This window comes from Canis lupus, chromosome 17 (genome assembly GCF_011100685.1).
Source record: "Canis lupus familiaris isolate Mischka breed German Shepherd chromosome 17, alternate assembly UU_Cfam_GSD_1.0, whole genome shotgun sequence".
Classification (NCBI taxonomy): domain Eukaryota; kingdom Metazoa; phylum Chordata; class Mammalia; order Carnivora; family Canidae; genus Canis; species Canis lupus.
The window spans coordinates 18,706,766-18,733,900 of NC_049238.1; the positions used below are offsets into that span (position 1 = coordinate 18,706,766).

General features: G+C 38.0%; 1 protein-coding gene across 1 annotated transcript in view; it reads right to left on the reverse strand.

The window, feature by feature from the left end:
• ITSN2 (intersectin 2) overlaps positions 1–27,135 on the reverse strand; it is a 102,227-nt gene that overhangs the window by 19,201 nt on the left and 55,891 nt on the right. Inside the window, 4 exon segments of the mRNA XM_038560916.1 lie at positions 21,468–21,659; positions 22,098–22,194; positions 23,884–24,005; positions 24,090–24,135. Coding sequence (XP_038416844.1) covers positions 21,468–21,659; positions 22,098–22,194; positions 23,884–24,005; positions 24,090–24,135 — 457 coding nt within the window.

Below are 27,135 nucleotides of genomic sequence, written 5' to 3' on the forward strand. Positions count from 1 at the left end.
TCATTTCCCTGCTCACTCAGCCCTGTACTTCCTTCCTGTGTATGGGGATGAGGGGGTCCTGTTTCTTCCTGAAGCCAGCATCTTTAACCGACCTTCTCCTTTTGACTCCCTGCCATCCTCTCCACCCACACTGTCTCACATGCTGGCCATTAGCAACACGTGGCTACTGAGCATTTTTTATTCATGAGACAGAGAGAGAGAGAGAGAGAAAGAGAGAGCAGCAGAGACACAGGCAGAGGGAGAACCAGGCTCCTCGCAGGGAGCCCGACGTGGGACTCGATCTCGGGTCTCCAGGATCAGGCCCTGGGCTCAAGGCGGCGCTCAACCGCTGAGCCACCCAGGGGTCCCTGCTACTGAGCATTTGAAGTGTGGCCAGTCCAAACAGAAAAGTGCTCTAAGTGTAAAATACACACCAGATTTCAAAGACCTAGTACAGGGCAGCCCTGGTGGCTCAGCGGGTTTAGCACTGCCTCCAGCCCAGGGCGTGATCCTGGAGCCCCGGGATCGGGTCCCTCATTGGGCTCCCTGCATGGAGCCTACTTCTCCCTCTGCCTGTGTCTCTGCCTCTCTCTCTGTGTGTGTCTCTATGAATAAATGAATAAAATTAAAAAAAAAAAAAAACCTAGTGCAAAAAAAAAACCCCGAATGTAAAATAAGGTGTTAATAATTCTTATGTCGATTACCTATTAAAATAGTAATATTTTGGATAATACTGAGCTGAGCAAAAAAAATTATTCAAATTAATTTCATGTTTTACTTTTTAAAATGTGGCTTTTGGAAAACTTTAAATCACATATGGGCTGCATTTGTGACTTACATTATATATCTACTGAACAGCTTAAGTCAGCTGCTACATTTTTTATTATGTTCTTCCCTAACAGAATGTTTTAGTGGTTTCTGCTATTTGCAGAATAAAGTCCTAGCTCAGTAGCACAGGGCTCCAGTCTCCATTATCCACCCATGACCTACAATTGACCATGTAGCCTGCCTGCTAGCCACCCTGGTCCAGGCTCAGTCCTCATGGTGCACCATACGCACTGTATGCACTGCCTGGGGCCCTCTTCTCCACATAGAGCCATCTTATTAACTCTTCCAGGTACAGCTCATGTGACCTGACTCTGGGGAAACTTCCCCATCCTGGTCCCACTTACCCCAGACTGCCTCTTTTTTGTGCTTCCAGGGTAGTTTGCATCAGTATTTAACATTTCACACGATGTAACCTGCATTGTAGTTCATCTGTATATAGTCAGTATGTCTGTCTCTCCCACTGGAGGTCAGGGACTGTGTCTCCCATAGTTCTTGAATATCAAATTTAACACAGTGTTTTCACCACAGAGGTCAGGAAATATTTGCCAAATGGCAGACTATTGGGTTGGTCTCCAGACCTGTTTCTCACCTTTCCTCTGCTCTGTACTGCAGGGAGGCCAATCCCATAGGCTGCCTGTATAAGCTCCCATTTTAGTTGGCTTCTGCCCAGGTTTGGCCAATGACAGGAGGCCCTGGAAGGAGATTACAGGGCAAACTGGGAAAACAATCCTTATGCCAGAAAAGTGAGAAGATAGGAGAGCTTTTACATCTCTGGTGGGTAAAGAAAAGAATTTTCTGGGTTTGCATTGCATATAAATTTGGAGTTCAAGAATTCCCAAACTGATAAATTAACAGAAAACTGGTCCCTGGCTGGTGATACTCTCAGGGTGCTTGGTCAAAAAAAATGTACAACTGTCCAGATGGTCTCTTTCACAACCTCAGTTCCACAGGATTTCCAGGAAAACCAAGTCTCACTAAAGATGAGCTCAAAGTAAAAAATTACAAAAAATAAGGAATGCTCCACCATAAATAAAAAGACAATGATTAGAAAGAATCTTAAGAGGGGTGCCTGGCTGGCTCAGTCAGTATAAATTGGAATTCTTCTATTTTCTAAAGATTTTATTTATTGGGCAGCCCCGGTGGCTTAGCGTTTTGGCGCCACCTTTGGCCCAGGGCATGATCCTGGGGACCCGGGATCGAGTCCCTCGTCGGGCTCCCTGCGTGGAGCCTGCTTCTCCCTCTGTGTCTTTGCCTCTCTCTCTCTCTCTCTCTCTGTCTCTAATAAATAAATAAAATCTTAAAAAAGATTTTTTAGTTATTTGACAGAAAGAGACAGAGAGTGTAAGTGTGAACACAAGCAGGGGAAGCAGCAAGAAGGAGAGGGAGAAGCAGACTCCCATTGAGCAGGGAGCCTGAAGCAGGGTTTGATCTGAGGACCCTGAGATCATGACCTGAGCCAAAGAAGGCAAAGGCTTAAATGACTAAGTCACCCAGGTGGCCCCAGTGTGCAACTCTTGATCTCGAGGTTGTGATTTCAAGCCCCATGTTGGGTGTAGACATTACTTAAAATCTTAAAAAAAAAAAAAAGAACCCCAAGAACATAAAGTAAGAGAACAAAATCTAAAAAAAAAAAAAGAAAAAGAAAAAAAAAGGTAAAATATGTATATTTAAAATAACTCAAGACATACATGAGGGGTTTGAAACCATAGAGTCTATAAAAAAGAATGGGCAGACTCGAAAAAGAAACTAATAAAAATGGCAAATATTATCAGGGAACTAATAAATTAAATAGCACATCAAACACATATGAGGAAAGGATTAGTAAATCTGAAGACAGATATAAAGAAATTAAGAATGCATCCCAGAAAGATAAAAAGATGGAAAACATAAAATGGAAGTTAAGGGACACAGAGGACAGAATGACAGGGTCCAACATACATCTCAATGGGAGGCCAGGAAGGGAGAACAGAAAAAAATGGGAAGAAGTAATATTGAGATTATAATGGTTGAGAATTTTCTGGAATTGATGAAAGATATACCTCCATATATTCAAAAGGAATAATGATTCCAGATTAGGGAAAAAATAAATACGAATCCAATACCTAAACTGCAAAACACCAAGGAGAAAAAAAAATGATTAAGACAGTAAGAAAGAAAAGGCAAAACTACAACATAGGAACAGGAATCACACTGGCTGCACACATCTCAACACAATGATGGGTATAGAGCAAAAATAACTGTCAAATCAGAATTCTAATTATATACAATTAATGGATGAGGGAGAAATAGAAACATTTTCAGGCAAAGTTTGAGAACTACCACTAATAGGCTGACTAATGGAACTATTAAGAGGTGTATTTTGGGAAGATGGAAATTGAGTAAGAAGGAAAAATGAGATGTAAGGAGTGGTGAAGAAAGAGAAGGAAGGTAGGAAAGAGGAATGAAGAGAGAGAAAGGGAAGGAGGGAAGGAAGGATAAACAAAAATACTAGTAAATATGTGAAAAATCAATTACTGATGAATAAAATAACAATAATGATGATGGGTATAAGTTAAGAGGGATTTTAAATTTACCTGAACTTTTTTTTTTTTTTTAATACAAAGAAGCAGTAACATGAGAGGCAGGAGGAGACTCATTAGAAATAAAGCATCCACCTGCATTGATCAGAAGAAGTAAGATAAACATCAAATTTAGACTGTGGAGGCAAACACATATGTTAGAAATGAAAAGGTAACTACTCAAAGAATAGAAACAGAAAACATAACTTTCAAACCAGTAAAGGGAAATAAAGGAAGTAAATTTGATCAAAGCAGCAGAAGTACTGTATAGGCAGAACAACAAGAAGAAAAAAAAAATACATGGTATGGGACGCCTGGGTGGCTCAGCAGTTGAGCATCTGCCCTCAGCCCAGGGCATGATCCTAGAGTCCCGGGATCCAGTCCCACATTGCGCTCCCTGCATGGAGCCTGCTTCTCTCTCTGCCTCTCTCTGTGTCTCTCATGAATAAATAGATAAAATCTTAAAAAAAAAAAAAAAGCCTGGTAAATAGAAAATATATAATAAGATGGATAGAAACAGCAGTATTCCATTGTTCCAATAGATGTAAATTACTTAAATCTGTCAGTTATAAGACGACTCTGGATTGTATTTTAACATTCAGCTAGATGCTGGGGGAAGGTGGAAGAGTAGGAGGATCCTAGGCTCACCTCATCCCATAGATACAACTAGATAACACCAACATCAGTGTAAATAACCCAGGAAATGACAGGAAGACTGGCAGGACAGACTCTGCATAGCTAAGTGCAGAGAAGAGGCCATACTGAAAGGGTAGGAAGGGCAGAGACTCAGTTGGGAGCCAAAGTGACTTGTAGGACTGTCCTTAGGAGGTAGGGATACCCTGGACATAGAGAAGGGAGAGAAACAAACTCTATACCAGGCACCCAAGGCACAGGGGCCTCTCACCAGGAGAACAAATTCCCATAACATTTGGCTTTAAGAGCCAGAGGGGATTAACTTTGAAAGTTCTTACAATCAGTGGGGCCTAATACCTGGAACTTTAAAATTCAGTGGGCACAGTTGTGGCAGAGCCAGAGGGTGCTAGGAAACTGAGGCCCTGCCCTTAAAGAGACAGCATAACAGGCTAACTGAGAAACAGCACAGAAGTGGCAGTTTGAAAAATGCCTGGGATCTACAAGAAGGAGATTTATTTACTAACCTCAGAACATATGTTGGAGGACAGGGATATTTGGGAGACTTCTCCTAGAGCAAGGGAGCTGGTGGGACCAGTTCTCTTCCCTGACCCCCAGCCTAAATACATGAACACAGTGGAAATCAGTGCATTGCAAACATTCTCCATCTAGCTTGCTAACACCAGTACCCTGCCCCTGTGTTCTCCTGTGGACCCAGCCCTCTAACTTGGCCTGGACAGCAGCGAGCTGGGGCAGATATCTGGTCTGACGTGGCTCTGCCCACCAATGAAAGCTTCTCAGGGGACAACACAGGGACAGTGCCCTACAGTTCAGTGCTACAGCAACTCTGGTCAATGACTGGTCTGACTTAAGCCCAAGATGGCCCCAGATTGGCCTACTAACAATACAGGGACTAAACCCTGCCCACAACGGGCAGAGAGAGCCACAATAGACACCAGGACTGAAGGGAAATGCAGCTCAGCTACAACAGTAGGTTCCGGTGAACCTGAGACATTACACTGCAGAGCACTACAGGATCTGTTCTTCATAATGCCACTACTTTCAAGAGCAGGAGACACAGTTAACTTTCTTAACATGTAGAAACAGACACAGAGAGTTAGACAAAACAAGGAGACAGAGGAATATGTCCCAAATGAAAGAACAGGACAAAATCACAGCAAGAGTTAAATGAAACAGAGATAGGTAATATGCCTGATAGAATTTAAAGTAATGGTCATAAAGAGACCCAATGGACTTGAGTCAGGGACCTTAACAAGGCTCTCAACAGAGATAGAAAACACACACACACACACACACACACATACACACACACAACCAGTGAGAGATGAAGAATAACTGAATATTTTTAATTTCAGAGGGAACTAGAGGGAATAAAGAATAGACTAAAGAAAGCAGATGAATGGATCAGTGACCTGGAGGACAGAGTAATGCAAAGCACTCTAGGTGAATAGAAGAAAAAAATAATAAAAAATGAGAATAGATTAAGGGAACTCAGCAACACCATCAAGTGTGGTAACATTCACATTATAGGGATCCCGGAGGGAAAAAAGAGAGAAAAGGAGGCAGAACATTCATTTGAAGAAATAATAGCTGAAAATTTCCTTAATTTGGGAAAGGAAACAGATATCCAGATCCAAGAGGAACAGAGAACCTCCAACAATCAACCCAAGGAAGTCCACAAGGCACATAGCAATTACAGGGGTAAAAAGCAGTAATAAAGAGAGAATTTTAGAGGCACCTGGGTGGCTTGATTGGTTACTATCGGCCTTTTGCTCAGGTCATGATCCCAGGGTCCTGGAATTGAGCCCCATGTTGGGCTCTCTGCTCACCAGGGAGCCTGCTTCTCCCTCTCACTTTCCCTCTGCTTGCTGCTATGCCTACTTGTGCACATGCTCTTTCTGTCAAATAAACAAAATCTTTTTTTTTATTTTTAAAGAGAGAATTTAAAAAGCAGTAAGGGAAAAGAAAACACTTACATATAAGGGAAACCCCATAAGGCTATAAGCTGATTCTTCAGCAGAAACTTTGCAGGCCAGAAAAGAGTGGTATGATATATTCAAAAGGCTGAAAGAAAAAAATCTGCAGCCAAGAATACTCTATCCAGCAAGGCTATCATTCAGAATAGAATGAGAAATAAAGAATTTCCCAGAAAAATGTGTTAAAGGAATTTGTGACCATTAAACCGGCCTGAAAAGTAATGTTAAAGGAGACTCTCTGAATGGAAAGGAAAGACCATAAGCAGGATTAAGAAAAGTAGGAAGCACAAAAGCAGTAAAATTAAGTATATCTATAAAAATAAAACTCAGTCAAGGGATTCACAAAATAAAAAAGATGTAAAGTATGACACCAATACCTAAAACATGAGGGGAGAAGGGTTAAAAATTTAGTGCTTTTAGAATGAGTTCAAAAACTTAAGTGACCGTTAACTTCATATAGACTGCTATATGTATAAGATGTTATATACAAGCCTTCTGGTAACCAAAACCCAAAAACTGGTAATAGATATGCAGAAAATAAATAAAAAGGAATCCAAGTATAGAAAGCCAGCAGACTGTGAGAGAAGAGAAGAGAAGAAAGAAACAGAGGAAAGTTACAAAACAACCACAAAAAGGTAAAAAAAAAAAAAAAAAGGCAATACGTACTTATTAATAATTACTTTGAATGTAAATGGACTAAATGCTCCAATCAAAAGATATAGGATGACATAATGAATAGTAAAGCAAGACCCATCTATATGTTGCTTACAACAGACTCACTTTAGATCTAAAGACCATGCATATTAAAAGTGAAGGGATGGAAAAGTATCATGCAAATGGAAATGATAAGAAACCCAGGAGTAATACTGATATTGGACAAAATAGATTTTAAAACAAAGACTGTAACAAGAGACAAAAAGGGACACCACATAATCTTAAAGGGAATGACCCAACAAGAATATATAACAATTATAAATATTTGTGCACCCAACACGAGAGCACATAGGAATAAACTTCACCAATGAGAAGTACACTTCAGACCTGTACTCTTAAAACTATAAAACACTGATGAAAGAAATAGAAGATGACACAAACAAATGGAAATATATTCCATGTTCATGGATTAGGAGAACAAATATTGTTAAAATGTCTATACTACCCAAAGCAATCCACAGATTTAATACAATCCTTATCAAAAAGCAAACAGCATTTTTTTTCACAGAACTAGAATAATCCTAAAATTTATATGGAATCACAAAAGACCACAAGCAGCCAAAGCAATCTTGAAAAAGAACAAAACTGGAGGTTTCACAATCCTAGATTTCAAGATAAAGTATAGATCTGTAGTAACTAAACAGTATGGTACTGACACAGAAACATACACACTGATCAATGGAACAGAATAGAGAGCCCAGAAATAAACCCATAATTAAATGGTCAATTAATCTTTGACAAAGGAGGCAAGAGTATGCAGTGTGAAAAGATAGTCTCTTCAATAAATGATGTTGGGAAAACTGGATAGCTACATGTGAAAGAATGAAACTGGACCACTTTCTTACATCATATACAAAAATAAACTCAAAATGGATTGGAGACCTAAATATAAGACTTGAGTCCATAAAAATCCTACAGGAGAGCACAGGCAGTAATTTCTCTGACAACATTGTCCATAGCAAGTTTTTTCTTTTCTTCTTTTTTTTTTTAAAGATTTTATTTATTTGAGAGAGAGAGAGAGAGAGAGAGCCTGAGTGTGAGCAGGGTGAGGGGCAGAGAGAGAAGGAGAGAGAGAATCTTAAGTAGACCCACGCTGAGCATGAAGCCTGATGCAGGGCTTGGTCTCATGACTCCTGAGATCATGACCTGAGCTACAATCAAGAGTCAGACACTTAACTGACTGAGCCACCCAGGTGCCCCACACAAGTTGTTTCTAGGTATGTCTCCTGAGGCAAGGAAAACAAAAGCAAGAATAAACTATTGAGACTACACCAAAATAAAAAGCTTCTGCGTAGAAACAGAAACAAACAACAAAACAAAAAGAAAACCTAATGAATGGGAGAGAATATTTGCAAATGATATATCTGATAAAGGGTTTAGTATCCAAAATATATAAAGAACTTATACAACTCAAGACTAAAAAGCCCCAAGTAACCTAATTAAAAATGAGCAGGAGACATGAATAGACATTTCTCCAAAGAAGATATCCAGATGGCCAACAGACATACAAAAAGATGCTCAATATCACTCATCATCAGGGAAATGCAAATCAAAACTACAATGACATATCACCTCACAACATTCAGAACGACTGAAATAAAAAACATAAAAAACAAGTGTTGGCAAGGAAGTGGAGAAAAAGGAACACTTCTACACTGTTAGTGGAAATGCAAACTGGTATAGTCACTGTGGAAAACAGTATAGAAGTTTCCCAAAAAATTAAAAAGAGCATTACTAAACAGTTCAGTAATTCCACTACTGGGTATTTACCCAAAGAATATGAAAACACTAATTCAAAAGGACAAGAGCACCCCTATGTGTATTGCAGCACTATTTACAATAACCATATTATGCAATGGATAAAGATGATGTGTGATATATATATATATATATAATATATCAAATGATATATATAGATCTCAAATAAAAATGGCATAAAAATGAATGAAATCTTTCCATTTGCAACAACATGGATGGAACTGGAGAGTATAATGGTAAATGAAATAAGTCAGTTAGAGAAAGATAAATACTGTATGATTCACTCATATATGGAATTAAGAAATAAAGAGACAAAAAATCTCTTAAATATAAATATAAAACTCTTAAATATAGAGAACTGCAGGTTACCAGAGAGGAGGTAGGTGGGAATGAGAGAAATAGGTGATGGGGATTAAGAGTATCCTTATTGTGATGAGCACCAGCTGTTGCATGAAGTATTGAATCACTATATTGTACACCTGAAACTCATACAACACTGCATGTTAATTATACTGGAATCAAAATTTAAAAAAAGTCAGCTAGATGCTGTTTACAATGACATCTAACATCATGTTACAAAAATGTTAGAAAAAGGTTTGGAAAAAGCTATACATTCATAAAATATTAAAAAGCAGCTAGGGAGGTTTTATTAGCAAGAGACAAAATAGGCTCTTATGGATCTGTGTAAACATTATAAATATTTAGGATGATATAATGATTCTGATTTCATTTGCAACTAACAGGATAGCTTTGAAATGTAAAATTAACTGATAAAATAACCAATGGAAAAGAGAAAGAAAAAAAGCAAGCAAGGGAGGGAAGGTGGATAAAAGAAAGAAAGAAAAAAGATCTGAAAAATCTATAATCAAAGTAGTGGATTGTAATCTCTCTCAATGAAAATTAGTAAACATGACAGATTTGAATACTATTAACAGGCTTACTATAATGAACACACATGCAAAGGAATATCCACAGAATTAATTTCAACAAATACTAGAGTTTGTGTAAAAACATTTCCCGAATGTTATAGCTGGAAAATTAAACATTACAATTATTTTCAAATGTTGTAGTTTACTATTTTTTAAAGATTTTTACTTATTTATTCATGAGAGACACAGAGAGGCAGAAACATAGGCAGAGGGAGAGGCAGGCTCCTTGCAGGGATCCCAAGAACTAGGGATCACAACCTGAGCCAAAGGCAGACACTGTTGAGTGTCTGAGCCACCCAGATGCCCCTCAAATGTTGTAGTTTAAAGGAGAGGTTCTTAAAAGCTCCATGTAGCTCCCTCCTTTAGCACAAGGTACGTCAATTTGCTTGACCAATCACTAGCATTTGTGACAGTGGATCACTCCCTCATCTTTAAAATCTGTCTTTACTTGGCTTCTAGGTCACCAGCTCGCCTCATATCCTCCTACCTCATTGGCCAGTCACCTCCTCTCCATTCCTAGCTCCTCCCCAACACACAGACTTAATGTTGGAACACAAAGGCTCACCCTTCGAACTCTTCTCCACATACAGCCTTGGTGGTCCCACTGAGTCTCGTGGCTTTAAGTATCATCTATGCACTGACACACTCCCAAACATATAATCCAGCCTGAATATATCCTCTGGACCTCCCCATGTTTTACTGCCTACCCAGTATTTCCACTTATCGATCTTAAAGGTAAGTGACGGTAATACCCAAAACCAAACTCCTATTCATCTTCTCTGCCCTTCCTCCATCACCGTGTGCTTTTCTTTTCTTCTTTCTTTCTTCTTCTTTCTTTCTTTCTTTCTTTCTTTCTTTCTTTCTTTCTTTCTTTCTTTCTTTCTTTCTTTCTTTCTTTCTTTCTCTTTCTTTCTTTCTCTCTTTCTTTCTCTTTTTTCTTTTCTTTTCTTTCTTCTCCCTTTTCTTTCAAGATTTTATTTATCTACTCATGACAGACACAGAGAAAGAGAGAGAGGTAGAGACACAGGCAGAGGGAGAAGCAGGCTTCATGCAGGGAGCCCGACATGGGACTCGATCCCGGGTCTCCAGGACCACGCCCTGGACTGAAGGTGGCGCTAAACCACTGAGCCACTAGGGCTGCCCCTGTGTGCCTTCATTTAATGCCAATTCCATCTTTCTGGTTGCTCAGGCCAAGATCTTTAGAGATATCCTTGATACTTCTCTTCTTCTCACACTCCACATTTATTTTTTATTTATTTATTTTTTTTCACACTCCACATTTAATCTACCTACTGGCTCTATCTTCAGAATATACCCATAATCTGACCACTTCTCACTACGTCCACTTGGATCATGCTGATCATGTCATTGTCATTGTTCACGTGGATTACTGAACCACCCTCCTAATGTGTCTGCTTGCTTCTGAGCCCTTCCCCCAAACTGACCCCTGGTTTAATCTAGCAAGCTAGAGCTATCCTGCTAAAGCACATCAGATCATATCCTTCCTTTGATTAAAGCCCTTTGATGGGTTCTTGTCACTCTCAGCAAAAGCCAAAGTTCTTACAAACAGCCTCCAAGAATCTAAACAATCTCCCCCATTTCTCCAGTTAACCCTGTACTCACTTCTTCCTCTTGCTTCTCCCTCCGTTCCAGCCACCCTGGCCTCCATCCTGTTCCTCAAGCGTTACAGTCATGCTCTTGATTGAGCCCCTGGCATGTACTCTTCCCTCTGCCTAGAATAATCTTCCAGATATTTACATGGCTCCCTCCAGACATCCCTCACATCCTTCAAGTCTTTGCTCACATGTCACCATTTCAGAGAGGCTTTATCTGAGAACCGCATTTAAAACTGAAATCTGGGGGCACCTGGGTGGTTCAGTAGTTGAGTGTCTGCCTTTGGCTCAGTTCATGATCCCAGGGCCTGGGATTGAGTTGGGCTCCTTGAGGGGAGCCTGCTTCTCTCTCTCATGAATAAATACATAAAATCTTTAGAAAAGAAAATAAAACTGAAATCTGCCTGGATCCACCCTCCCCCACCAACCCATCACTCCCTTTCCCTAACCTGTTTTACTTTTCCAGGACATGACATATTTATTCATTTTGTTTGTCTTCTGTCTTGCCCTACTTAAATGTCAGCTCCAAGTGAGGAGGGATTTTTGCCTATTTTATAATCTGCCATATTCCTAGTATCTGACACATAGTAGGTCTTCAATGAGTATTTACAGAATGTGATATGAAGATAAGCTCTGAACTGCAGGGAGATGGTACCTCGATGTGAACTACAGACGGCCAGAGAGAATGGTGAAAACTTTCTGGTAAGTTCCTTCAGCAGAATGCAAGACAAACAAGAGATCATGACTACGACCAGGTCAAAGTCCCCAGGACCACAAGACTACCCCCTCCCCAGCTGGCGTGAGGATGCAGAAACTGATGGCCAAGTTACACACAGTGAATGGCAGCTATGTAAACTGTGTCCCCCAGAGCTGGGAGGCGGCTGCACATTACAGCGTGCACAAGAGCAAGAAGCAAAAGAGAGACCCCTAAGAAAGGATGGGGGGAGCTCTGGAAGACTCCAAAAGGTGAAGGACAAAAGATGGTTTGTGATGACCAGTACAAAGAGAGCTTGTTGGGATTACGTCATAAAGTCCCAGAAAAGTGCTTGCCCACTGTGAGAAGAGCAACGCCGCTGAACAACGCTATGCTCTGTGCCCGAGTTAGCAGCCAGAGTATCACATAATGGTTTTTTCAGTCTCACTGTTCGAAGCTCAGTGAAAAGACAATTTTCAACAGTAAATCCAGATGACTAAACTGTGTGCATTTTCTGAAGGCTGCCTTTAGAAAAAAAGGGGATTTATTTATTTGAGAGAGAGGGAGAGAGTATGCATGAGTGTGTGTGGGGGGAGCAGAGGGAGCGAGAGGGACAAGCAGACTCGATGCTGAGCACAGGGCCCCACACGGCATCCCACAACCCTGAGATTGTGACCTGAGCTGAAATCAAGAGTCAGACACTCAACTGACTGAGCCCCCCAGGCACCCCTGAAAGCTGCCTATAGAACAGAAGCTTTGTCAGGGCATGAGAAAATTACTGGAGATCTTATTTTGTGAGAGAGTAGCAGTTTATCCACTTGGCAACTATTATGGCACACAAACTAGGTACCAGGTAATATGCTCCCACCATGAAGCCTCAGATTCATGATTTTGTTTTTGGAAATGTAAGCAATTGCTGAACAAACTTTTAAACTCTATGTCTTCTTGATGCCTGTCAATTCTTTGTCACCAGGAGTTAGATTGGTTGTTTTAGGCACAAAAAGAAAAGTTAGTATTGTATCCTAATACTGCAGACCATCAGAAAGTAAACTATTTGGTTATCAGAAAATGGAAGTATTCCAGAACTTCCCAAAGCAAATCTGCTGATAAATGCAAGTGGACAAAGAAAAATTATATGGGTTTTATTTTTACTTTTGAATCTACAGTGAAAGGTCATAAGCCTAAAAGAAAGCAAAGGCCTTGTAAGTAGACAGAGGTGCCTCTGAGGCTCAGGCTCAGAAAGTGGTTGATACATTACAGATTGATACGTGCTTTACCTTCTAGACTGCCAGAGTTCTATCACTGACCCAACTGAGGGAAGTGATGTGCTATTCAGACACAGAACATTATGAAGAGGGGTCACGTAACACAGTGTTCTTGTGTGCGCCCAACACATGGCCGTTAATCTGAACATAAGAATAACCATTACCAATATGCGTATGATGATTTACAACCACTGATCCACTCTCTGAACCACGGATACCACTTTGACCCCTGCTGTGTAAATGTATGAAAAGTCTGAAGTTTGGTGGTTAAGCTACTTAGTGCAGAATTTAAAGCTACTAAATCCCTATATCTAGGCCTCTTAGTTCAAGTCTTACACTTTGAAATGCCAGGCCATTTTAAGTGGTGCTTACACAGTCATCCTACTTGAGGCAAAACATGCATGATAGTGTGTATAAGCTTGACCTGGTCTAAAGCTTGCTGGACTGAATTCTAAAGGAAATGAGGGCACTTTTCTGGAAATGCCAACAGAGTTCTCTCTTTTAACTCATTTCTGTGTCTAAATGACGACTGGTATCTACATACCTTCTCCTCTGTCACACATGCAGTGAGTAGCTGTGTCCAACAGCCAATTTCATACTGACTGTTCCATATACTTCAGTACTCACAAAGCACCCCTGTTATTACACTACTACTGTCCTGGGGCAATAAATAAATCTTAAAAAAAGTTAAACACAAAATTCCCATTTGGTATGGCAATTCCACTCCTACCTAGGTATATACTCAAGAGAAATGAAGACATATATCCATACAAAAATTTGTACACAAATGTTTGTAGCAGCATTGTTCATAATAGTAAAAAAGTAGAAATAAGCCAAATGTCCATCAACTAAAGAATGGACAAGCAAAATACAACCTAGTCATAAAAAGGAATAAAGCCCAGACACATGCTATAGCACGGAGATACCTCAAAAAGATTATGCAGAATAAAAATAAGCTAATCACAAAACCCACACATTTTATGATTCTGTTTATATGATTATGTCCACAACAGGCAAACATATGGAGACAAAGTAGGGGATGAGCAGTTGTTTAAGGCTGGAGGTGGGGGTTGTACAGCAAGATAGTCGGGTAACAGTTAAAGGTTACAGGACTTCTTTTAGCGGTGATAAAAATGTTCTGGAATTAGCCATCTTTGGTGACAGTCGCACAACACTGAATATACTAAAAACCATTCAATTGTACGCTTTAAATGGGTAAACTGTATGGCATGTGATTTATAGCTCAATAAAGCTATTACTCAAAGAAGTGATTATGTTCAGCTTTACCCTTCCAGATACCACTCTTAAAAGATTCCTGTCCTAATTATACTCAGTCTTTGCCTCCTGCCTCCTTCTGTATACTTTCTACAAAGAGAAAACACTGTGTAGCCTCTGATTGTTCCTCTTTTCTTTTCCCTGGTTCCAGTGATGGCTGTCCTGCAGGAGCCTCACTGCTATAAACAGGGTGGTGGTGTCTGTACACTAGGGTAGAGGGTGAGGGCATGGGCTCTGCAGCCAAACCATATGGGTTTGAACCCAGCTCTACCACTTGCTGTGTAACTTTGAACAACTTACTTAGCTTTTGCTTGCTTTTCTTCCTTTCCTTTCTCCTTTCCTTTCCCCTTTCCTTTCCTTTCCTTCTCTCTTCTCTTCTCTTTCTTTCTTTCCTTTCTCTTTCTTTCTTTCTTTCTTTCTCTTTTTTTTAGCTTTTGCTTTAATTTCCATATCTGTAAAAAGAAAATAATCATGAGGTAAAACATTTGGGAACTTCAGAAGGTACCTAAGATTAATAAGTGCTCAAAGAAGGGCATCTTCCTTCTTTTCTTTTTACTGGTATGAACAATGGTGGTACAGCCAGTGCTTCATCATTCTTTGTGGGCACCTTCACTGTCCCTCCCTCAACTGCTGACACCCTCAGACAGTCAGCTCACCTTTCATGGGCTCAACACCATCAACCTACATCATCCCACCAGCTGTCGTCCTGCTGCTGTGCACCTCAATCCTGACCATCTGCTGGTCCAGTCTACCAGCATCTGCTGGTGCTCTGTAGTCAAAACCAAACTCACGTTCTTCCCCTAACTCCAATTCCTTCCTGTAGCTGTTGCATCACTATCCTACTGTCATACCTGACACTGAGATACAAACTTGCCCACACAACCCATTCATCCCCGACTGCCAATGTTCCCACAGAAACCGTTCTTAGCTGTTTCACACTTTTCCCCTACCTGGGTTTCATATCAGAATCATCTGGGGAGTTCTGAAAAAGACCACATAGACCATGCTTCTTTAGACCCATTTAAATCAGGACTCAGACATCAATAGTTTTAAAGCTTCCCAGATGATCCCAATGAATCTCTCATTCAAGCTAGAGAATCTCAGATTTAACCTTTGGGCTGCTTCTCAAGCCCTAACTTTCAATCTTCCTGGCTTTACACTTCCACTCCAGCCATACTGAACTGCTTCTAAAATCACTCCCACCTGCTGTTTCTTGTCTTTTTCGTACTCTTCACCTCCTGCACCTCAATCTGCTTACTCCTATTTATCTTATTGGTCTTGCAGTTGCCTCCTCCAGGTCTTCTCTAATTCACCAATCTACAGTGAATGAGGTATTCCTCCTCTGTAACTTTCTTGGTACCCAGTGTCTATCACCATGCTTATTAGCACGTTCTTCTAGAATTATCTGCCTATGTGCCTGACCCCCTCAGAGCAACGTACTACCTGAGCCCGGGACTATCTGACACTCATTATCATATTCTCAGCAGTTAGTCCTTTGTTTGGCCTTATACTCAATTCCAGAGATGAGGAGATGTTTTCTGGAAAGAGATTGTTTAGCCAGACATTGATGGATGGGTTAGATTTTGATCCATATTCTTCCATTCAAGGTGAAAACCAAGTAACTTGGTTACTTAAGTTTAAAACTATGTAGGTCTGATGCCTCCAAACAAGCATTCACCGCAGTTTCTTTCATATAGACTCTTGTTTTGTACTAAGAATGTTTTATCCTGGGATCCCTGGGTGGCGCAGCGGTTTTGCGCCTGCCTTTGGCCCAGGGCGCGATCCTGGAGACCCGGGATCGAATCCCACGTCGGGCTCCCGGTGCATGGAGCCTGCTTCTGCCTCGGCCTGTGTCTCTGCCTCTCTCTCTCTCTCTCTCTGTGACTATCATGAATAAATAAATAAAATCTTTAAAAAAAAAAAAAAAAAAAAAGAATGTTTTATCCTGCATTTGCAATGAGTATCAACTTGTAAGTTCCGTTAATCTTTTTAGAAAAAAGTTGGAGTAAAAACTGTAAATAACATAGTAGTCTATTATCCCAATTTTTACTTTCAAATCGAAATCAAAATTTCTTTTGTTTTTGAGATACATATGATTATTTGGATCAAATTATCTCAATCTTGACCATTTAAAAATTTCTTTTGCCTTCTGTGATATAAAACAATTCGTTGGCTTGTCCCCAGAGACTATGTTAAGGAAGAGAAATTTCAAAGAAATTCAATCACAACTGCATATAATTAAAAATGTTTCAAAGGGTGCTTCAAAAGAAATACACAATACAAGTAATGTAGTTTGTGTCCTTTTAATAAACACACTTGCATAGTTATATTACAATTTTGTAAAAATAAAAACAGATGACCTCATGCCAAGCGTGCCCAGCATCTGCACAATCTCAATATCTTTAATACTATAGTTTCAAGACACACAAAATAAAAATTTAAGGCAAAACAGCACTTCGCAACAATTTAATAACTTATTACAGTAGCATCACAGCAGCATCCAATAATGCCACTTTAGGCAAAGTCTCTCAGTATTTCCATTATAGAGTCTATTTACAAGAATTTATAACTTGGTAAAATTTATTCTAAGAAAACTTGGCAAATAAAGCTTTGGACTGGAATTGGCATTTCTTTCTCTACTTTTCTTTCCTCTACTTTCTTTTAAACTATCAGTATTCTTATTGTATTTTAAAATAAAATAGCAGTTACATTTTTAATAGTTATATTATTTTAAAATGACTCTTCAAAGTTTCAGAGGAAACTGTACAATGCGTGGGACTGATTTCAACTTTCAAATTTGCTAAAAAATCAGCTTTGGTTTTAGAACTGATTTTTTTTTCATCACTGGAAAACCTATCAGGTTTAATCACATACTTTAAAAATGATTATCACATACTACAATCTTTAAACAAATAGGTTTTCTTTTTAAAAATAAACAGGTATTTGGATCCTTCCTACAAGGATCAGATTTACTCACATTTTAAAATTCTGTTCCTGATAAACTCTTTCTTTCTAATGTTGCTTTCTAAGCTAACTGAAAGCTGCCTCTCATACTGAAGGAGGAAGAGAGCAAATTTGTGGCCGAAGAGGAGGTACTGCAAAGGACGGATTGCATGCATTTTTAAGAAGGATTAAGGTTACTCTTCCATGTCATTCAACTTCCTTTACTTTTAGCTTTCTCTCAAATATATGGCAAAATACCTACACAAAGAGTAGTATTTCAGGAACTACAGTAAATTTTTTTCCAGACCAACATTCAGCTTATATATGCCATTATGTGATTTGATTTAGTCCACCTGATTAATATATTATTTTTCAGATTGAGTACAGAGGCTAAGCTCTACCTGAATGTCATTCTTAATAACTTATATTTATCAGTGTTACAGTGAAGCAATTTGAGCTATAAAATTACCCCCGAAATAACTTATCAGTGTATTAGATAAGCCCAAATTCAAAATTATAAAGAGAAAATGTTATACCAAATTGTGCAGCTAATTAATAGTGGTTTGATTTATACCCTCAGGGGTTTAAAATGGATTTAGAGTAACTGTCCTTAATCTGAACCCAATCAAAGAGTGCAAAAAAGTTCAGAAAATAAAAGGCAAGACCAAGTAATTCGTACAATGTGGAAGATCAGGTGAATTCACAAGGACTGTCTTTGCACTGTCTATTTTAGTGACTCCAGGCAAATCTGTTATTCCATCTGTAAAGTGTTATTATTGCTTTCCTATTACTGTCATATTTTATAAAAGTATCATGATGATGTCAAATGCTAAAAATAGAGGTGGTCTAAATAACTAGAAATTCCTGTCCCAAGGAGCACACATACACATCATCATACATTCCAATAATGTTAAGCATTTTGAAACACAGACATTTGAACTTTGTAAGGTTCTATCTAAACTGTTGATTCTTTCTCAAGGAAAAAGTTATGATTTAGGCAATGACCGAAATTATTCATTCACAATATATAGGCACATTAACATAAATATTGCACAAAATATGCCTCTAACTGAAACTCAGATATAAGAACATATTTCACTCTTCTTAAAGAACTCTGTGAGGAAATAAGACTCTGTGATTGTATGTACACTTTTCCTGATAATACTCTGACATTCATAAACAGTAGATTGCACTGCAGTTTGTAAACATTTTAAATTGCATAAACTTCCCATTGATTTTCAAATATAGTTTAATACTGCCTACTAAAACTCCTTTTTGTTTCAGCTAGGTACTCTCACATCATTTACTTGTTTATAATAATGTTTATTATCTTTAAAGTGTTTTCCATTCAAGGAAAAGGAGTGAAATCCTATGCCACAGTAGCCTTTGTATCTGAAGACAATATCAGCCAGAGAATTCTGGATGGTAAAATCAATCTTCTAGCATCAGAGCAGTTTCAGAAGAATGTCCACTCTCGAATTCATTCCTGACTAGATAGAGCTTATATGCCTGCTTCAGGGGCACTTAAACTCTTCAAGGATTCCTTATGATTTTTACTAAATACATTAAGAGTGTCAACGCATGTCCTTTTATGATCTGGGACAGGTAGTCATCTAATTAAAATAGGTATCATAAATTTTGACTTTAGAATGTATTCCAAATATAAAAGCTAAGCTAGGGAAGGTTTCATATCTCACCGTCAATGACGGGAGCCTTTCATTCCTCAAAAAGAACTCATTTTTAAGCCACCAATAAAGAAGGAAGAACCAACTGCTACAGTACATGGTGCAGGCTCTTCATCAGCCCAGAGCTCAAAGACCCTAAGTGAACTCCCACAGTGCCCTTTCGTGGGCAGCTGAGACAGAGGAAACAGCCTACTCTGCACATCCTGCTGGGGCAAGTTGCTTTCCTCTTTTCTGAGAAAAGCTTCTCAGAAGTGTTGTTGCTCCCACCCCAAAATACACAGAGAATAGAGAAAAGGTTATTTCCAGTTCTTTAGCCTTTAAACAAACTTAAATATTGGTACTCAGGTGGCATATAAGAAAGTAACAGAGTAAACACTGCATATTTGGGAACAAATCGCATACTGAACCAGTTGAGAGATCATTGTGATTAGGATTAGATCAAACGTAAGAGCAAAACATAAGCAAGTTTTATCTGAATTGTAATGAATATACATGTTGCAGTAACATTAGAAAAGCATGGCAGCCCATTCCAAACCAGTGAGAATAGTTTGTGCAAATAGTGGGTCTTTGTGTGTTTGAACTCCCACCATGTAAGGGCAAACTCAATATGCATGCTAATGACCTGTAATTACCAAATTAAAAAAGAAGAAAAATGCTAAAGGATGCCAGAGTGAACAGCAGGGAAAGCCACACAAAGACCCACTATCCTTTAACTTGTTACAAATAAATTTTAACTATAAATTAGAAACACAAAGAAATAATCACAAGTGGCTCTAACATTCAAACGAAGTTAATGAATTGTGTAGGAGATATTTGATCAGGGCTGCCTGCCCTGCCTCCACGCTAGAGTCAAACTTGGATAGTGGGTCTCTGGGGTGCTTTCACACTGGAAGACAACATTGGGTCCTATAAAAAGAAAAATGAGGAATAAAATGAACATAAAGCAAATTAAGTGGGTGAGAAAAAATTTGACTAGTAACATGCAACATCAACTAAACAAATCTGAATAAAATTCTCCATCTTTAAAAACATCCTAATCACATTATAAAATAAAAATAATAATTGTAAGGGCCCAAGAAACACAAATGATAATCTAAAATTTAACCAGTGTTCACAGACTCATACACTCCTGGCTGTTCTTCCTTCAGGACAGCTTTTATCTATTCTTTATATCCTTATTATGTAAGACTTAATTGGAAAAAAAGTGTTCCTCCACTGGAAAACAAGATAAACCACCACCATGTACTTGGAAACCATCTCTTCACATCCTGGGCACTATAAAAGCCAAATGTGCCACTCTACTGGGTGCCTTCAAGGTTCCCCTACTAGTCCAAGAGCTCCCAGACCCCATAGGTCTGAAAAGTATCTTCCCTTTTCAGGGTCAGAGAAGGCACCTCAGGTATGTCTAATTAATTAGATAAACTGGCAATTACTGGAAGTTGCCAAACCATCAGCAAAGCTTAAAAACAGTCATTTAGGTAGCCCACATTTTTAGGGAATGTTCAAACCATAAGAAACTGAACTCCTCCCAAATTCAAATTGGGATATTTAGTTGCTTTATCTAAAGGAAAGTCTTCACCCAGGATCAGAAATATCTTTAGAACTACAAGTTCTCCGTTGAAAATAATTGTACTAATATTTTAAATTATAGTATAAATTCGTAATACTTGCACTGAATCATAAGCATATCTCAGTGTGACTGTGTTACAATTTATATGTTCTCAGAAACTAAACTAAAAAGAAAGGCTAAATATTTTGGATAATTTCACAAGAATGATAAAAATATAAATCATGATGAATCATGATATGTTTCGTAAAGAAGCAAAAAACAAAACCCACAAAATCAAAAGGGTAAAGTGACATTTTATAAAGGTAAGAAGTATTTCCAAGTGCTGTTTATTAACTATTACCAATGTATGTTAATTATAAGACAAGCCAGGCAACTAAGAGATAATTTTGTATAATACCATATTTCACACTGAGATCTAGATCATTTTCTAAAAATAGTGAAATAGATCTTGACTCATGTATCTCATCTCTTGAAAAAAAAAATCACCTAACAGTTTTGCAGTTTAAACAGGTTTTAAATTTTCTAACCAAAAAAAAAAAAAAAAAAAAAAAAAGCTGTAAATTTTCTTCTAATCCTGGATGACGTAGAAATATGTGCATATTAAATGAAAGGTTGCAAAAATACCACCTTTATAGCATGGTATAGGGTAATTTGAGTAGGTGAATATGGTAATTACTGGCTGCACTGGCTGCTCTTTATTAAGCAGAAAAAGATTGTTAGAGACAAAAAAGGATGGTGGTAAAGGGAAGTTGAAGTGTAGACTGCTTATATCCAAGAACATATATAAGAATTATATATATTTTTTTCAGATAAAGTCTAATAGTAAGGTCTAAAGCCAATAAAAAAGTATTTAAAGCAGTATAATTTTTGATTTTGTGAAAAATTTCCCTTTTTATCTTACTGCTTTCATCACTAATATGTACTTGCTAAGAGTGCTGAATTTAAGATATGCCAGGACAGAATGAGTGCAGTGCTGCATATTAAAGCTTTTGCACTAGTTTTAGAGACAAACAGTTTGATATTACTCACACTGTTGACTTGGATCAGAGTCTGTTGTCATCTTAACATAGTTTGAAGGAAAGAGACCAGTCACCCCGTTGATTTCTCCTTGCCACCAGTCAGGATCATCTTTGTTCAAAACATTGATAAGTTGTCCCTTGGAGAAATTCAGCTCATCCTCATTATTTGCCGCATAGTCATACATAGCAATCACCTGACACACTACCAGAAAAAGAACAAAATAATTAATTATTCCTACAAAGATCACATGTTAAAACTGCTTTTGGGTTTAAATTACTCTAACATTAAATGTTAAAGTTAGGCTAAAATTTCCCTTGAGCTGCTCTCTCTCACCCTCTTTCCTCCATTCCTTATTTTACAAAACAATCTCCTAGCTACAGTTAATCCACATGAATTGCTTCACTTTTAAGTATGAGAGCAAAGCAATTCCACTTTGAAAAATTTCAAGGAATGAAGTGGCTCAGGTATCACTGCACAGTTGGCCGTTTCTACATAGAATTTTTTAGAAAGGAAGTTCTCATTATAACATTGCTTTGAAATGTTAATGAAAAAAACATTTTCAAAGCATATGCTAATCTAAGAAGTTGTTAAGTCTCAACAAAACTTCTGTAAAATGCAATACAAGTTAACCCGCCATACCAGGATGAAAGGCAGGTGTAGTTCTTTCGCTACTTGGACCCAAAAGTTTAACATGGCTGGCAGGAAACCATCCTTTTTGTCGCTTTTTTCCTCTGGCCTGCAAAATTAGCAGAAGGAATATGAAAGATAAGATTAAAAACAATTATTGAGACATAAACTAAAAATAGCTGTGTAGTAAAGAATTTAGCCCAAAAGAGGTCTGGACTCTACCTTTGGCACCTGGGAGGAAATCTCTAAACCTCTGATATGTTAAGTGTCTGATTTTCTCTGGGGGCCTTGACCATGCCAGATAGTCTAACAATGTGGCTTACAGTGGGTGTTCTAGGTCACAGAGTATAAACTCAATTTTCAGAGGGACTGGAGACTGAGTTTAGCCATATGGGCAGAACCATGTCTATATGATGGAGCTCCAATAAAAACTCTGGATACCAAGGCTCAAATGAGCTTCTTTGCCTGACAATACTCAGTATGTGTTGTTGCTAGGAGTTAGTGCTATCCACAAATCCACTGGGAGAGTACAATATGAAAGCTCTGTTTTTGGAACCGTCCTGAACTCAGCCCCATATATCTCTTCTCTTGGCTAGTTTTAATCTAAGTTATTTTGCTGTAATAAACTGCAACTATAAGAAGAATAGCTTTCAGTCTTATGAGTCTTTCTAGTAAATTACTGACTTTGAGGGTGGGTCCTGGGAACCACCGAATTCTGCACTGGCCTTCCAGGTCAGTATCAAACAAGCGGAAGACTCATTATGCATCTCAAAGTGTTGCTGAAAGTGCTATTGTAGAAGACTACTGGGAGGTGTTTGGGGTTCAAAGTTCTCTGCATATTTCACACAAATAATATTTATAAACTTAAAATTCTTCTAGAATTCTCCTAGTAAGTTCAAGTCAACACTTAAAATGTGCACAATGAACACCTCTTGAGGCTTTGCTAATAATACAGAGATCACAAATACAATTTGTGGAGAGCTGTGCTTGCCATTTAGTTGGGTCAATCTTTAAAGCAAATCAGGAAGGTAGGATTTCACGGAGTTATTCAAGACACTGAATTTAGAACCTCCACTGTTCCTTAGAAATTGCAAGAATGAGGCTGTATTTACCCTCATTATAATCATATATCACTCTTACATAAAAATATAGCTATTATACCTCTTATCTTTTAATCTTAAAATGCCTTTTAGTTTTTCTAGTAAGGAACTTTTAGGAGAAAAGAACTCTCTTTCTGTGTTAAAACATACGCAATAACTCTCTCTGTTAATATCTTGGGAAAAAAACTAGGTTCATTTATACCTACATTTCCTTTCCTTGCACTGCTGTTTCAAAAACAAAAGGCTAAAAAAACAAAAAAACAAAACAAAAAAAAAGCAAAAAAAACAAAAACAAAAACAAAAATAAAAGGCTAATGTTGGGGAAAGTCCAATGAGTAGCATTTTCTCAGTGCAGTCTGGATCATGTTCCTTGTCCTAGGTAGAGGCTATACTGCAAGCCTGGGGTGACCCTAGACAAAAATGATGCTATGCTTTCCTTTAAGAAGGTGACCTGTGGTTTATTACCTGCTTTAAAACAGTTATGTCTGTAGGGAAAATTATTCTTCATATTGTTACTTATAATGTACTAAAAATGAACAGGGAAAAGACTAGAGGGAAACTTAATACATGAAAATGTTAATATTGATTACCTCTCTTAAGTGGTATGATTACGGGTGATCTAAAATTTCTATTAATTTTTTTAATGAACATGCATACTTTTATAATAAAAATGATAAATGTTATTTAAAGGTTATTACCTGTAATTCCCCTTGCCACCATCCACTTGAATTTTTCTTTAGGATTAATATTAACTGCCCTGGTGCAAGGCTTAGTTGTTCAGAACCAGAAGCTACATATGCTGAAGTTACTTGAGCAATCTCTGGGAAAAGAAGACAAACAAGAAACTATGAATTCAAGATTATTAAACACTGTAGTAATTTTTTAACTTCATTATTATACATACCAGGTTTCTTGTTTGACGTTCCAGATTTGCTAGCACTCCCAAAATTCTGTAAAGAAAAGACATACTGTGTTTTTTTTTTTTTTTTAAGATTTTATTTATTTATTCATGAGAGACACAGAGAGAGAGAGAGAGAGAGAGAGAGAGAGAGGGGCAGAGATACAGGCAGAGGGAGAAGCAGGCTCCATGCAGGGAGCCTGACGTGGGACTCAATCCTGGGTCTCCAGGATCAGGCCCTGGGCTGAAGGCAGCACTAAACCACTGAGCCACCCAGGCTGCCCAAGACATACTGTTTTATCATTTTCTAATAATCCAGATGTAAGAATACAAAGATTATTAGGAATTAGAAATCTCTAATTCCCAAGATTCTTGTTTCTTTAAATGAAGATCAATAGTAGCTTTATATTAACCAAGTAAGTGAAGAAGCCAATACGTAATTATGGGGAGATCTGGTCTACTAACAGACATTATATACAAGTGGCTGATCTTGGCATCCACTGACTCAACAAGAAGAGTTTAACGCATCTTTCCTGAGTATCAAACGTGATCATCCAGGCCAGATACCTCTCATTTATTGGGTTAGGATCAATGCCCTACCACATACAACATATCTTAAGGCATACGTGACTTCTACTCCTGCTGCCTAGGAGGTAATATTTTAAATTATTTTTTGCATGTTACCCCTGAATCTCACATAAGAACAAAAAAAATCTATGCCTTGGGTAGCAACTATAACCTCAGTTTGACTTTACAGGATAGCTGGGCCAACCATCTTTCTTTTTTTCAGGAATTTGAACAAGTAAAGGGAAGGAACAGAAAGTTTTTTTCTGTCAGTGAACACAGCTATAGTGAAAGTACTGAAGATGAACTGGTGGTAGTCAAGGGCTAACATTTTTTGAGTACTAACAACGTAACAGTTACTGGTATAAGAATTTTATATACAGTCACTTATTTAATTCTGACAAAAACACTATTAAGTATTATGATTATCCCCATTTTACAGAGAAAGAAACTGAGGTACAGAAAGGTGAAATAATAATTGTCCAAGGTCCCCTGGCCTCTAAGTGCTGGAGCCAGAAGTCAACCTAGATGGTTATCACTGTGTGGTTTGTGGATTCCTGGAGACAGTCTTGAGCCCCTTTTGGGGGTCTGGAAGATAAAGACCTTTTTCATCAACAATGTTAAAGACATTATTTTGCCTCTTTCACTGTGTTGACATTTATAATGATAGGCAAAACTACTGATACCTTAGTACTAATTATGACAGTGGTGCCAAATTATACTAAGCGGTCATTGTATTCTTCACAGCCAAGTGTTAACAGTAGAATAAATAAAATCAATATCACTTAAGAGGGGTGGTGATCGGGGTGCCTGGGTGGCTCAATGGTTGAGCATCTGCCTTTGGCTTAGTTCATGATCCCAGGGTCCAATGATTGAGCCCCGCATCAGGTTCCTCACAGGGAGCCTGCTTCTCCCTCTGCCTGTGTCTCTGCCTCTCTCTCTGTGTCTCTCATGAATAAGTAAATAAAATCTTTGAAGAAAAAATTTAAAAAAGAATGTCCTTGATCAAGCAGTAAAAATGTTATTAAATCTTAATGAAATACCATCTTTAAAAAAATCTGAGTGACTAAATGTAAGCAAGCCTACAGCATTTCTGCTGCATATGAAAATAGCAAGATGCCTATCTCAAGGAGAAGGAGAAGCATTTGTATGACTAAACTGTGAGCTAAACTGAGTTTTTCATGGTTACGTGAAAGAATGACTAAATCACAAACTATTCAGACTTGGGATTTAGCAGGTATTTTCTCAAAGATAAAGTATGCCTGTCACATCAAGGAATACAGCTGACAGGATTTATTGCCCAGGACCAAATTCAAGATTTCAAAAGAAAACTGAAATTTTGGAAAACCTGTATCTACCACCATGAACTTGACAGTTTCAAAGTATTTGAAGATTTTCCTATGAGATCAGTGGTGATATTAACAAATATAACTTTTTGATATTGTATAATGAAATGTGCAATACAAGGAATATTTGCATAGTTCAGTGATTCCATATTTTCCAAATGACCAAGATATAGGTAAAAATTCCATTTAATGTCAAAACAGAGTGATGAATTTTAATATAACAGTAAGAAATGTTCACTGACATGGCTTTAGATTCCATATGTAACTAACCTATAACAATTTAACACTTACTATGTTTTGGTATAGTAATATCAAAGAATATCCACAGATACCTGAAAATCTTATTAAAATACTTCTCTGTTTTCTCTCACATCTATGTGAGGTGAATTTCATCATATACATCATCCAAAATAATGTATCACAACAGACTGAATACTGAAACAGAGAAGAATCTAGCTGTCTTCAAGTTAAGGCAGACATTAAAGAGATTTGCAAAAATATATAATAATGCCATTCTTTTAACCAAACATTTTTGGTTTGAAAATATTTTTCATAAGAAGTAAGTTATTTACATTATCATGTAATGGGTTACTTTTGTTACTTTAAAATGAGTAAATACTTCTAAAATTCCACAGTTTTAATTTTGAATATGGAAAATATAACTATATATACATATATATTTTTTAAATCCATATATTTTTAAAAACTCTTTAGGGTCCCCAATAATTTTTTAAAGATTTATTTATTTTAGAGAAAGAGAGAGAGAGTGTGTGTGTGAGCAGAGAGGGGGTCAGAGGGGAAAGAATCTCAAGCAGATTTTCTGCTGAGAGCACCTGACATAGGGCTCAGTCTGACGCAGGGTTCGATCTCATGACCCTGATGAGATCATGACCTGAGCTGAAATCAAGAGTCGGCTGCTCAACTGACTGAGTCACTCAGGTGCCCAGGAGTCTCCAATAATTTTTAAGAATGTAAAAAAGTTCTTGAAGCCAAAAAGTTTGAGAACCACTGCACTGTACCATACTAGTGGTAGGATGAAAAGAAGCAGGACCTCAGAGTGTAGAGTGAGTTACATTAATGTCAGAGCCTTAAAGTTTCACAGACTCCTTCAAGGTGATCCCTTATAAGTGTTCCTGGATCTG